A 14,872-nucleotide genomic window follows, 5' to 3' on the forward strand; every position below is an offset into this window, starting at 1 on the left:
TGTGGGCACTGCATGACCCGGGTTCAGTTACATACATGTAGGCAATACACTCATATACATAAAATAAAGTATTTTTTAAAAATTATACATGTGGCTTTCATTTCATTACTGCTGGAGAGCACTGATCTACACAGAGATGGGGGGCCGGAGCTGGATGCTTTTCAGTCACATTGCAGCACACCTGGCTACATCAGGTAGTGGCTTAGGATCTAGCACCACATATTAGATTTAAACTTCAATTTCAAGTTTCCCTTCTCCAATCTTATTCCTCACAATACTCACCACAATATGGCTGTAAATGTTAGTCTTGGCAAGGGAAAGTATTGTTTTATCATCCAAACTAATAAGTTTGGGTCTGGGCTTAGTCCTGGGCTCCATTCTCATAACTTCATCATCAAATTTCAAATCTTGAGACAATATTAATCCTTCAGAATATTTTTTGCTTTCTTCTAGAATAAGACTGTTGAATGTTGAAAATAAGGAGTGACCTTTAGCCTAAAAAATTCATTTAAAATGTCAGTTGCTGTATTTGTCAATCGAATAGGCTGTCTAGAAAGGAACTGGCTTTTTTCTAGTTATACAGTAATGTCTAGGATAATCAAAGTCACTTTAGAAAACCTATAGAGTTTATGACAATTGTGAGATTAGCCCGAGTGTGTCCATTTTTACCCACAAAGATTTCTTAAAGTTGGCAAAGGATAATTGTAAAATAGTTTATTAACATAGAGCACAAAGAAAGGATGAGGAATGATGACACAAAGCAGAGAGTTGACATGGCGGTTAGGAGCAGAAATGTGACTTCTAGGGAAAACAGATGTAGGTGATAACACTTTGAAGATCAGATCCAAAGAAACTTGATGTTCAGAGTAAAGAAATAAAAGTAAGAAGATACTCGAGGTAATTATCAGGTAAATACATCATTGAACAAGAATCGGTATGAAAAAGACAGTCTTATAGAAATCATCAAAGAACATAGCAGGTAATTTACAATATTATAAATAACTTTAGTCATATGAAGGAATAAAATACCCAGCTTTTTGCCTATGAGAGTGGGAACAAATCGACAATATATTGTGTTGGCAAGGATGCAAAGAGGCAAGAACTGTTGTACTTTACTGGAAATATGTAAAAGGCCAAATCTTTGTGGAGAGAACTTGGTAATAGCTATCAAAGTTTAAAATGCATGCATCCTTTGACTTTTATTTTTTACAGCTCTGTCTTATATAGGAAAATCCATATTTGTACAAGAATGCCTCTATAATACTGTTCATGGAAATATCATTTGAAATAGTGTTTTCAAATCAAAGTATTACTGGATAATATACAGCCACCAAAAACCAAATTATACATCTATAGGCAATGAAACAAAACTATGTCCACAACATACTGTTAGATGCAAGAAAGTATCACAGAAGGCTTAGAACTTGATTCTATTAGATGAAACACACACACACACACACACACAGTGATATATGTTTTTAAAAAAGGATTGAAAACAAAATCCATCAAACTGATAAGTGGATGGATGCCTCGGTGAAAGGATGTGGCAGGGGTTAAAGTAAAGGTAGCGTTTCATGTTTATTCTGTGCTCATCTATACAGTTTGAGTTCTTTTCAGTGAGACTACAGCTGTGTACTATTCCTATAATAAAGACATTCAAACGTCATAATGACATGCTTTGAAAATTAAGTCCTTCACAGACTAGTCACTGTGCAGCACACACACACGACACACACACAGCGCACACACACAAAGTGTATGTATGTGTATATGTGTGTGTGTATATATATATATATATATATATAAATTTGACAAACATTACTAGGTTTCAAATTATTCTACTTCCAATTAAAGAAATTCTGTTTTTTTAAAAAATATACAGCAGTTCATACCACTGTAATATACTCAAATTCAACGACGTATTCTGGCAAAACAAGCTCATGGTCAAAGACAAACCATTTGTACTGCCGGTAGCTGCAATCGCAAGTTCTTTGTCCTATGATAGAATCTAGAGTAAAAACAAGCAAGACATACACTCAAAATACAATATAACATAAATTTGTACTCTAATATAGATGAATAAGTTCTTATCGATAATTTCCAGAAATCATGTTGAGGTTTTTATAAAAGTCTCCCCACTACCCCAACATTAATTCCCAATATTACTATCCTTTTAGTTTTCTATTGCCACAGCCTTGTACTATAGCCTATCCTACTACTGCATACCAGTATTCAACTTTATCCTTATCTTTTGCCTTTTTACATTTTCACTTTACTATTAAGTAAATGGTCATGGGGTTTTGATATATGTGGTACTCCAGAGCATTTATTAAAGGTTGTTTTTTAATCCCTTGAAAAAGTACTATACATATGTTTATATGCACACACACACACACACACACACACACACACAAACACATACTCATACATGAAACCCTCTGTCCCCATGGGTTCTGCACCATAGATTCAACCAACTTAAGATAAAAATATTTCTAGAAAAGTGTCTGTACACTTTATGTGTCATTATTCCTTGAACAATAAGTACAGCCATAATTTGCATGTCACATTTACATTGTATTAGGTGTAAGCAATATGGAGATTGTTTTAAAAGCACCCAGGAAGACTGTAAATTACATGCAGATATTATGCCATTTGATATAAAGGACTTGACCATGTATGAAGTTTTGTATATACAGGGTTTTGTGTGTGTGTGTGTGTGTGTGTGTGTGTGTGTGCACTCTAAAACTATAAAATTCCCCACAGATACTGAGGGTCTACTATGTGGGTGAGTATATACATATACATACCCCACAAATAATAATTAAAATTGTTGAAATAAATTACAAACACATAAATACTGATATGGGGGACAGAAAAATAAACTATTACATCAAATATAGATGTTTTGTATTCAGAGGCATAAAAAAGCACATTTTTTTTGTGGAAGACATACTTAAAAAATGTCTCTGAGGAACGAATACGGAATCAACTGTAGGATAGTTGGCTCTATTGATGGGTTCTTGTTCACAAGCCTGAACACTCTGGCCAAGAAAAACCTTTGCAATGAGGAGGATGCCTAAATATGAAAAAATAGAAATATTTTTAGCAGTGTATCACTTGAATAATTTTACAGTATAACTTTCATTAGCCCCAGACTTGACTTATGTTCTGTAAAGGCTGAGACCCTGGCATTGGCCACTGTGCTTGCCACTGCATACTCCATAGTACATGACTTGATTCAAAGTGGGAGCTAGCAAATGCTCATTAAATAAATGAACTAGTCATAAAAAAGAACCTCGTGACTATAGTAAACAAAGCATTAAGGGATAAGCATGGTGGCTCACTCCTATAACTCAACACTTGGGAGGCAGAAGCAGGAGGCTTGTTGCAATTTTGGGGCCAACTTTAGCAACATAGTGAGTTACACGCCAGCCTGGGTTACAGAGCAGAAAAATAAAACATAAATAAATAAAGCATAGAAATGAACACAATAATTTAGTAATGAGAGAGAGAGAGAGAGAGAGAGAGAGAGAGAGAGAGAGAGAGAGAGAAGGGTGCACATGTGCCGGTGCAGCCCAGAGGTCAACGTTGAGTGTCTTCCTCCTAAGTGCTTCACCTTAAGTTTTTAAAACATTTTTTTACATTTATTTTTGATGTGTGTGTGTGTGTGTGTGTGCAGGTGTATGCACACACGTGTGCAAGAGCGTGCATGCTATGGCCAGTGTGTGGAGGTCAGAGGACAACTTGTGAGAATTAGTTCCCTCTTTCAACCATTCCAGCAGTTCTTGGCAGCAAGCACCTTTACCTGCTGAGCCATCTTGCCAGCCCCTTCTACCTTAGAACCAGGCGCTACATGCATACATACTAAGTGGAAGAGCATTTCTTTTCCTGTAGCTTCTTAAGATCTTAGGAGCTTCCTATGAGTTAATAAAGACGAAAATTAATTTCTAACAATTTCATGTAAACTGCTAAATGATTCCTGTTTTTACTATGTACAAGATGTAAAATGTAAATTGGGAGAACCTAATTATTTTGGAAAACATATTCTAGAGTGATTAAGTAGACAGTAGGACATAATGACGTTTTCCTTACCATGAGAATGGAAAAGAATTACTTAAAAAGTAGCAGGGAGTTTTATCAACAGTTCTTGATTTAATAATCAGCTTGATTATCTAATTATGATGATATGAAAGGACTGCACGCAGCACACCCATAGTTCATGCATGGCTCACTATAAGCCATCCTAGAAGAGGTACAGTATGGATCCTGGAACACTGTTCTCACAGACTTAAGTAAGTATGTATGTGTAGCTTGCTAGGCTAGGGTTCAAACCCAAGGCTTCACATGTTAGGCAAGCACTCTGCCACTAATTTCCACCTTTCACCACAGCAGGTGTTCCTGGCTGAGCACAAACCAAATTTCTGCCTATCCATTGTTCAGCAGGTTTGATGGTTGAGATCAAAGAGCAGGTGTCCCTAATCCCTGACCTGATTACCTATTTTCTTTATTGTACACTTTTGCTGGTGTGTATTAACACTTAATGTTTACAGCTATTATTTATTTTTATTTTATGTACATGAGTGTTATGCTTGCAAATATGTAAGTGCACCCATGTTATGCAGTGTCCAGAGAGGACAGAAGGCATTAGATGGAGCCTTCCATCTGGAACTGGAGTTATGGATGGTTGTTAGCTGCCATGTGGGTGCTGGGATTCAAACCCAGGTCTTCTGCAAGAACAGCCAGTGCCCTTAACTGCTGAGCCATCTCCCCAGTCGCATTTATGGCTAATAAATAACTGAAAGTTTATACTTTTATGTGATTATTGGTATTTGTAGACACTATCTAGGAGAAACTGTTTGGATGACACAAACTTCACAGTGTCTAATGCACAATAAGCATTTAGTTAACAACCAATAGAATCTAAGGATGAATAGAGGAAGAGGCGAGACAAGAGAGGCATGGTGAGGGGGCCTTTTCTCCCAATCTGTAAGTAAGCTCTTCCAGAGGCGTCTTATGAGTTGGTTTGTATACTTACCTTTGTATACATTTCAGCTTCGAGGACACTAATTAGTACCTGTGAATAAATTTAAATGCCTACAGCTTGTCTCCTATAGGACATTTATAATCCGTTTGCTTCACTGTATCTTTTGCTGTCGGGTTTTCTTACCATCTTACATTATGATTCAGAACAAGTCATTCCAACCTTTCAGTGCCTTATCTGATTCTTTTTATATGCAATCCAATTCCCTTTTCTCTTTCCTGTGAATTTCGCATGTTTAAAAAATTACATGTAAGTACCTACTGAGTTTACTTTTAGGACAGAACATCACAAACACAAGCTGACTCTTAAAAGTGTATATAAATTGAATGAAATAGCTACATAACAAAGGGGCCTCTTCTTCTTTAGGGCTATACACAACAATCATTCATTAAGTATTAGCTGATGGTGCAGCAAAATTAATAGGAAGTCATGTACTGGTAAATATGACATCAAATGATTTGAAGAGTCTCTGGGATTGATAAAGCCAAGTATTAAAGATGACATGAAAGCATTCAATGAACCAAAGGCCTCTGGATTTCAGGAACACTGTGTGTGTACCGTGTCTGAGGAGATCGTGCTCCGGTAAGCTCCTCTTGTCCTCCTTATATTTCTGCTGAAGAAACTCGATTCTGGGACACTCACACATGCTGAGGCTGTTCACCAGAGCGATGGCTTCTTCCTTGAGAGGCAGCTGTAAGGAAAAAAGAATTAAAAACAGAATCTGAGTTTGCATATATATATATATATATATATATATTACAAAATCGACGGAACTTCTATTTCAGTGCAGGTGGTTTATTATGTTATGTTTATGTGTCTTCCAAAGAAATCTACAGGCGACACTCACCAAAAAGAAGAAGATACCCCCAGATGCATCCTTATTCTGCAAAGTTGTTTAAATATTTAAAAGTCATATGCAAGTAGGTTTAGAAAAATATGATAACAAAATTTGTTCCTAAGAAAAACAGCCAAAGTCAAGACTGACAACTGTGTGTGGAGTGGCGGCAACAGCTCCCCACAGCACTCCACTAGCAAGCTTGTTAGCTCCAAAGAGAAAGCTCTGTGGGAGTGAGGAATTCTATCAGCAAAGGGTCTCATTTACATTAGATGCTTGTCTTACAGTCTAAATTATTTCCAGAAACAAAACATTTCTAATTGTGCTAATGCATGGAAATCTCAGTTTTCATTGGGACTAATGTCATTTCTTGAAGTTGTATCAGTAATATAGATATTTCAAACAGTGCTGAAAAAGCAAACAAAAACTCTATTTTGAATAAGAAAACTAGAGCTAAGAGAGCTTTCATGATCTATCCAAGAATGGAAGTAGAAATTAGCAACATCATGACTAGAACTCAGATCCCTTTGTCCTTGTCACAGTCTCGAGTTTTACAGGTACCACTACGTTTCTATTAATACCAAATTATTTAGCATTATGTCTTCTAAAATTCCACCTGTTATTTTTTTCTAATTGAATCCAGTTGCCCAAAGAAGTTCTTTATAAAATGAATACTTAAAGTGTGGTTCCTCTGGCCACAAAGTCCACACCAGTAAATGGCCTTTCCACACTTCAGTGGACATCACTATTTAGTTAGAGTCTGTGGTCATGGCACTGGGAAACTACACTGTGACACTGGCCCTCAAGTAACAGAGAGAAGATAGGAGCTGTACCTCAAATCTAAAAACATAAGACATCACACGATGTTTAAGAAGATACGCTTCTCAGCTGAAATGATTAAATGACAGTTTGAAGAGGTAATGGGATCATGGTGGCTAAGGCTTTAAGATGGGAAGTAACCGAAACAGAAATTTAAATGCAAATTATTTTTAAGAGGAGAAAAATATATGAAGGCACAGACATAGGGGATATGACCACCATCCACTTATTTGCTAAATTTGCACTAAGAACCTAACCTATAAATATCCTTGCCCTTACAAACTGGTAGAGAAAGGCTCACAAATGATTACATTTAAACATCATCAATCTGCTATACTAACAATTCTCAATTGATTACTATTTAGCCAAACTAATTCTTAATAATTTGATGGATTAGTCAGTGTTTTCCATTCTCGCTGTAACTCAGATCAAGGTACATTTTAAAAAATTTTATTTTTATTTTATGTGTATGAGTGTATTGCCTGCATGTATGTGAGTGCACCCGTGTCATGCAATGCTGCAGGGGTCAGAAAAGGGCTTCTGAGGCCCTCAGAGGTCAGTAGAGGGCAGCAAATCCTTTGGAACTGGAGTTATGGACAGTTGTTAGCCATTATGTGGGTGCTGGGAATAAAAGCTGGGTCCTCTGCAGGAGCAACCAGGGCTCTTAATCACTGAACTTAATCATCTCTCCAGCCCAATAAGATGTTACTTTTAAAAACAATGAACCCCTGTCCTATCCAATCATGTTGCATGCTTACTAAGAATCAATCTTTTTGCTACTCAAAAGAAAAAAAAAGTAAAAAGATTGATTCTTAGTAAGCATGTAACATAACTGGATAGGATAGAAGTTCAAAAAGCCCCATTTTAAAAAAAAGAAGAAAGAGTACATGAAGTAATCAGAAAAAAAGTGATGGGAGGTATGGGAGGAGTTGGAGGGGAGGGAGTGGGCACTGATTTAATCGAAGAAGAAGAAAGAGTATATGAAGTTATCGGAAAAAAGTGATATGGAGATATAGGAGGAGTTGGAGGGGAGGGAGTGGGCATGGATTTGATCAAAATACCTTATATGCCTGTATGAAATTCTCAACAAATTATTTTTAAAAATCAATCTTGTTCTCAATTATGCTAATTAGTTGTACTTCTTTCTGAAATTATGCATATTACATAAAACAAAGAAATAGAAAGGAAATTTGTTTCTTTGGAAATTAAGAGGAAAATTGGGTGGAATTCAGTGGATATTAGTTGTTCAGAGCTTCTGCCAAAATGTCTAGGTCAAGCAAATACTACATCTAATGGGGGCAAGAAGGAACCATTCAAACAAGATGGATCTTGGCCTGCAGATGCTTTCTAAGAATCTAAGACTGTGCTCAAATTTAAGGAACCAAAACCAGCAGGAAATATGGCTGTGGCCAACACAAGAAAGAAAACTTAGGGAGCCAGTTTTAGAGTCAAATTTTGGTTCTATGTAGAAAATTGACAAATGTCTACAGGTTTATATTTTAAGTTAAAAGGTCTTTATAGTCTGTGCTCACTTTCCTTTACTTAGGATTGAACCTAAGGCCTCTTGCATGCTAGGCAAGTGCTCTACCACTGAACTATGTGTCCTTCCCACTCTTCTTATTTCAAAGCAAGGTCTCAGTAAGTTTCCCAGGGTGGCCTTGAACTTACTCTGCAACCCAGGCAGGTCTTGAACTTGCAATCCTGTCTTAACCTTTTGAGTAGCTGAGGTAATAGGCCTGGCTATTTTCAAAAACATTTTACTTACTATTATTAATTTTTATGTCCTTGAGTGTTTTGCCTGTATGTATGTATGTGAGTGCACCTGTGTTGTGCAATGCCCCTGGAAGTCAAGGAGGGTGTTAGACCTCCTGGAACTGGAGTTATGGGTGGTCATTCACTGTGTCTGGCTATAAGGTGTTAGACTGAAGCCAGTTTCTTCTCTGCTCCAGTCAGCCTTCTGCCATACAAAGATACAACCAACCCAAGACAGATTTCTTGTGTAAACTAATTACATAGCTCTCTACTAAATCAGTCACTTTCTTTCTTCTTTCTCCTTTCTTTCTTTCTTTCTTTCTTTCTTTCTTTCTTTCTTTCTTTCTTTCTTTCTCTTTCTTTCTTCCTTCCTGCCTTCCTTCCTTCCTTCCCCTCCCTCCCTCCCTCCCTCCCCCTCTCCCTTCCTTCCTTTCTCCTTCCGTCTCCTTTTTTGGTCTTTTTGAGACAGGGTCTCCTTGTAGACCCAGCTGACCTGGAACTCACTATGTAAACCAGGCTGGCCTGAACTCTCTGCCTGCCTCTGCCTCCCACGTACTGGGATTAAAGGCGTAGGCCACCACGCCCACCTCAGAAGTCTATTTCTTGATCTATAATCTAAATATTTATTTTCGTCCACAGGGTTCCATCATTGCATAGAAACTCACTCATCTAATCATCTGATCTCCACCCTGCACTGTAATGGCTCTTCCATATCTAGAATCTTCATGTTGAGAGTAACTGATGGTGTTTGGGGAAAAGAGATGGCAATAAGACAATAAAAATAGAAGGGTAGCTACAGTATACTACCATGGATGCCAGAGGAGTTTGAAAGGGGAACTAGAGAGAGGAACAAACAGTGTCAGATGGTCCAGACAAAAGCAGCAAAGCATCCTAAAGCTGTGTATGTACTAAGCAAGCATTGACTCGAGAATTTGGGGGAAACTTTAATATCACAGTTTGTCTTATAAACATCTAAAATATTATCATTTCAATATATAATCAATGTAAGAAATTATAGTCGTTTTTCTATACTGGACAAGCTGGTGTTTTTGTTAAGCTTCCCATACACTTGATGTGGACTAGTCTTATTTCTAATGCTCAGTGGTCACATGAGGGTGGTGGTTACCTCAGTGAGCCAAGCAGCAGAAAGGGCAACTGGAAGAATTAAAGGAGACAATCATCTCTTTTAGCAGAGGCAGAAGATAAATCACCAGGACAGTGTCTGTGGGCAGCAAACACATGGGAAATATTAGCTCCATTTTTACCCCACCTTCTGTGACCATGATGGTTCAATTAAATATGAGCATTAAATATGAATTAAATATGAGCATTCACTCTGCCTTCTAAAACCTTGAATTTCTTTCCTCCTTATTTCCTCTCCAGAAAGTACCATGAAGGTACTCTCACCCTCCTGCCAGAGCCACTTCTATTGTGGCCTGATCTGCCACAGTAGCTCCCTAAGACAATGCCTCACCATCTGCTCCTGCAATTCATTCTCCAGACCACCCAGACATCCAGTGTGTGTGTGTGTGTGTGTGTGTGTGTGTGTGTGTGTGTGTGCCCGTATTTGTGCCTGTGGAGGCCAGAGGCTGACATTGGGGGGCGGTCTCCTCTATGGCTCTCAACCTTATTTTTTGAGGCAGAATCTCTTTTACTGAACCTGGAGTTTGTCAATCATTTAGACTGGAGGCCAGCAAGCCCAGGGGACTCTCCTGTCTCCCTAGTGCTAGTATCACAGGCCTTCACTGCCACACCTGGTTTTCTCGTGGGTGCTCGAGAGCTGAATTCAGAAACTCACAGTTGTGCAGCAAGAGCTTTACTGGCTAAACCAACTCCCCAACCCCAAATACTTGCTTGGTCATTATTTTTGTGACACACACCAGAAAACTGAAATAAAATTGACCATTTTAACTATTTCTGAAGCATAGACTTCAGTGGCATTAGGTTTATTTACATTATTATGCAGCCTCATCACTATCCATCTCCAGGACTATTTAATTAACTAGAACTGACTCTGCACTTAACAAGATTAAGTCCCCACCCCTTATCTCCCCAGGCCCTGGTAACCTCTGTTCATCTTTCAATGTCTTACTTTGCCTATTCTAAGTACTTACATGATATTTCCCCTTGCCTTATTTAATTTAGCATGGTGTTTTTGAGGTTCCTCTGTGCTGTAGCCTGTGGTGCAATTTCATCTTTCTTTATAGTTAAATGTTCATCCATTTTAGGTGTATGCCACTTTTTGTCTATCCAAATCCTCTGCTGATGCATATTTGGGTTGTTTTTACTCTTCAACTGTTTAATAGTGATGCATGAACACTGGTCTATAAACACTAAAGAACATTTTAGCATTTTATTTAACTAAATCCTACCAACAACTTTGTAAAATATGTAACACTATTATTTTCATTTTATAGTGTATAAAGATTTAGTCACAGAAGCTGGAGATGTAGCTCAGGTGATAAAGTGTTTGCCTAGCACAACAAAGCCTCAGGTTTGGTCCCCAGCACCATGTAAATTGGGCATGGTGGTATATGACAGTAACTCTAGCACTTGGGAGGTAGAGGCAGGATAATCAGGCGTTCAAAGTCACTCTTGCTTAAAGCAAATTCAAAGCCACCCTGGGCTACATGAGATTCTTTCTCACAAAGAGAAATGGGTGCAGACAGGGGAAGTGATATACCTGGTGAGAGTAAAGCCAGGATTCAAACTCAGCAGGGTTATCATTCTATGTGCTCCATGATGAAGAGGATTAGGAGGCAGTGCTCTGTAAGAATGGGTCATAGTTCCCTCTTCAAGAGGGTAGAAGATTGGAAAAGTTGTCTGGCTATCTCAGGGCTCAGGAGTGACCAGTGACAAAACAGTGTCAGCAGTAAGGTGAGGACAGGAAAGTAGAAGGGCAAGGAATAGGGCAGTAAAAGGAAGGAGAAGCCAGGCTGGCGGCTAGAGAGCACAGAGAACGCGAGGGAATGGATTTTTCAAGATGTGGAGTTTACAGCAAATTGAAGGTTCATAATAGTTTTAAAACCAATTAAAGAAGGAGATCATAAAGGCACCTACAAAGGTTAAGGTGCCTAAAAGGACTAAGTCAAATTAGGCAAATAAAACCATTAATGGACTTTTTTATGCCTAAGACTCTGTTCCTTCTGCCATGCGGTGACACAGCTGGTGAAACCGGGCAGAAGTCTGTTGTGTGGCTGAAGGGATGGATGGGGAGCCGCACTGGACCAGGGGCAGAGCTGCACTCTGGGAAGAAAGTGTTAGTCCAGGTTCGCAGGCTACCTTGCTTGGTTCACTTTCTTTGAATCCTTTTTCAAGTATTTGCAGCAGCTGCTTTTTCTTCACTGCAACTTCAGGATCAAAAACATAAAAAAGGTATTCCAGCATCTTTCGATAGGTGCTTAAGAATAAATGAAACAGAAAAGGGGTTGGAATGGATTTCACGAACGCTTAGCCATTGATCAGAAAACCTGCAGTGGGTGTTTCCAGTTTACAATGGACACTCCGCTGCTCCAAACCCACTCCAAAAGGAAGCCCAATGTGGACAAATTACAAGGTCATCTGAGCCACAGGAGATAGTTTACCAGGATAAATTTAACAGCAGGGCATATCTTTCATATGCTTAACTTTTAAAACAGGAATACTGTTTTTTAAAAATATTTTATTATTTTTATTTTATGTGTATGAGTGTATTGCATGTATGTGAGTGCACCCATGTCGTGCAATGCCGTGGAGGTCAGAAGAGGGCTTCATGTGTATTTTCATGATCCAAAAACTTTTGAAATTTGTCTTCAAATTTCAGTCTCAAAATGCGATTGTTAACTTTAATGACATGTTTTACTTTTATTCCCGTGATGCCATATGTTCTGAAGTCCCAAGTACAGAAACGAGATAGAATTAATTCATAGCAGGAATTAAACCTAGAAGAGAATACACAGTACACATATAAAAAAAGCAACAGATTGCTCTCCAAACGGTGAGGCATTCATAGTCGCATATGATAAAAGTTGCTTCTATATTGTGCTTTTTTTTTTCTTAGCTAAAGATAGACCATCAGATAGTAGCTCTACTTTGGTTCCAACTGGCGTATTTAATCAACACAATAATAGAGATGGTAAATTTTGAAACATGGTAAAAATGTTTTATTATTATATATTTCTTCTACCTGAAACTTATGTTGATTGAATATTCTTTCCTTCCTGAAACTGTTTTATTTGCTTTGGTCTGGCCGCATTTTCCTAGCCACCTTCTTAAAGGCTGTGCCTTCAGCATTTTCTTTGTTGGTTCTTCTCTGAAAGAATTCTTCCTTTTATTTTTCAATTTTTTAAGTATATGCATGTATTGTCTATATATGTGTAAGTGCACCCATGTTGTGCAATGCCTGTGGAGGTCAGATGAGGGTATCAGATTTCCTGGAACTGGAGTTATAGACAGTTGTTAACTGTCACGTGGGTGCTGGGATTTGAACCCAGGTCTTCTGAAAAACAGCCAGAGTTCTTAACTGCTGAGCCATCTCTCCAGTCCCATTATTTTCAATTTTTTTTGTATGGTGCTGAGGATTGAACCCATGCAGGGAAGCACTTTGTCACTGAGCTATATTCCCAGATTCCGAAAGACTTGGAAATGTCTTTCCCCAGGAACCATTGTGTGACCTTGTTCCCACAAACACTTTCCTTAGGTGATTTCACCTAGTGTAGACATATGGACATAGACATATGTACATGTATATACTCATTTCTAGCCTTCATCTCTACCCAAAGTAGACTATAACACTCAGATTTAAATAGCCAACTATCTTCTTAATATTCCACTTGTGAACATAAAAGGCCTTTCAAAGTTAACTTGTTCAGCACCTAGCCCCAGAGGGGCAAACTGAAGGAACGAAGTGTGAATCTCCACTCTTCCTTGCCAACATCCCATTCTTTAGCACGTCTGTTACCACTTCTAAAATACATGCTGAGGTGGATCCTGGGTCATCATCAACACTGGCGCCAGTCCCCTTTGAATCATCATTTACCTCTTGGGTTATGCAAGAACTTCCACTTTAGTTAGGAGAAGTATAGAGAAGTGAAAGAGTCAGTGTCTTTGATCTCCTAAAGCCTCTATGCCAAAGGAGTTGGAGACACAATACAAAAAAAAATCTAAACTGTTAAAGGCTTTGAAGAAATTGGGGCATAGGGTAAAGAATGCAGAGGGGGCCTACTTCTTCTTAGGGAAGATCTTTTAAAGAAATCTGATCTGAGACGGGGAGAAGAAAAACTTGCCAGATTTTTGAAAAATCTCTGAACAAGGACTTATTCAACTGCTGGTTGGCTCTCCACTGCCCTCAGCTGGCCATTCTCATAAAATTACAAGCTTGTCTTAAAACTGCACAGAACTGAGATTAAGATGAGATGGAAAAACTGATCATTTTGACAAGGAAGCAAATAACACCATACTGATACATTTGCCTTTAAAGACATGGCTAGGTCATCACCTCTATAATCAACCAGCCCCTGAATATGCACGACAGAGGTAAGCTTCCTGACAGTGGTTTGAGCGCCCAATATCTGAACTCCTAGCTTAGTGCACCTGCTCTCACCAGCAAAGGCTTAATCACGGTGGCCAGGAGCTAGTCAGCCACTCTTAGTTGGAAAATGACCTTCCCAAGCCTAGCTAATCCAGAAGATCCAAGAATCTGGTAGAGCAGACAAGCGTGAATAGAGTTCCAGCCCAGCAGTGTCTGCTAACAGGTCAAGAATCCCAATGGACAGCCACATTAACATCTGGGATGAAAAACCTACTGCCCTTCCTACAAAGGGATCCGTTTATGTGCCTAAATTTTTCAAGTCTCCTCTAAACAGTATGTCAGCCACCACCAAAACGCTCAGTGTTACACTTCCTGAAATCCAACAGAAACTGGTTCTACAGGCATTTTATATAATGTTTCTGTTACTCAGCATACATCTTAGAAGAACTCCAGGATTTTTAAAACTTGACAAAAGTGATAACTAGGCTGTATCTAGCTAGTCTGGCCCACCAGAAATGTAAGAACCAAGAATGGATACAGAAAGCTTCATGAAGTAGTAGTTTGTTGAGTCTGGATAACCAAGAAAATATAACCAGACCAAAACATAACAAAACCATAAAGTAGAAAACTAAGTATTTTCACAATATTTTGTCTAATTCTATTGGAAGATTATTTTCTTATTTTATCTATGAGGCTCAAGGAGGTAAATGGTGTTTCAATCACACAGACAGTTTGGATGTAGGTCTTCTGTCTAACTTCTTTATATATCCTATTCTTTCACAATGGATTCAGTTTCACATTTGTTGAGTTTGCCTCACCAATCAGGCATCCAGATAGAAATGTCTACAAGACAAGAAGGCAGAGCTGGAGTTGAGAGAGAGAGAGAGAGAGAGAGAGAGAGAGAGAGAGAGAGAGA

General features: G+C 38.5%; 1 protein-coding gene across 1 annotated transcript in view; it reads right to left on the minus strand.

Moving 5' to 3' along the window:
- Lrrc9 (leucine rich repeat containing 9) overlaps nt 1–14,872 on the minus strand; it is a 93,676-nt gene that overhangs the window by 46,598 nt on the left and 32,206 nt on the right. The window contains exons 11-16 of the mRNA XM_008839494.2: nt 12,197–12,367; nt 11,730–11,853; nt 5,600–5,732; nt 2,954–3,076; nt 1,893–2,008; nt 283–495 (exon numbers count right to left, since the gene is read on the minus strand). Coding sequence (XP_008837716.2) covers nt 283–495; nt 1,893–2,008; nt 2,954–3,076; nt 5,600–5,732; nt 11,730–11,853; nt 12,197–12,367 — 880 coding nt within the window. The remainder of the gene's footprint in view (nt 1–282; nt 496–1,892; nt 2,009–2,953; nt 3,077–5,599; nt 5,733–11,729; nt 11,854–12,196; nt 12,368–14,872) is intronic.

The sequence above is a fragment of the Nannospalax galili genome, unplaced genomic scaffold, assembly GCF_000622305.1.
Source record: "Nannospalax galili isolate Female #2095 unplaced genomic scaffold, S.galili_v1.0 scaffold336, whole genome shotgun sequence".
NCBI classification, from domain to species: Eukaryota; Metazoa; Chordata; class Mammalia; order Rodentia; family Spalacidae; genus Nannospalax; species Nannospalax galili.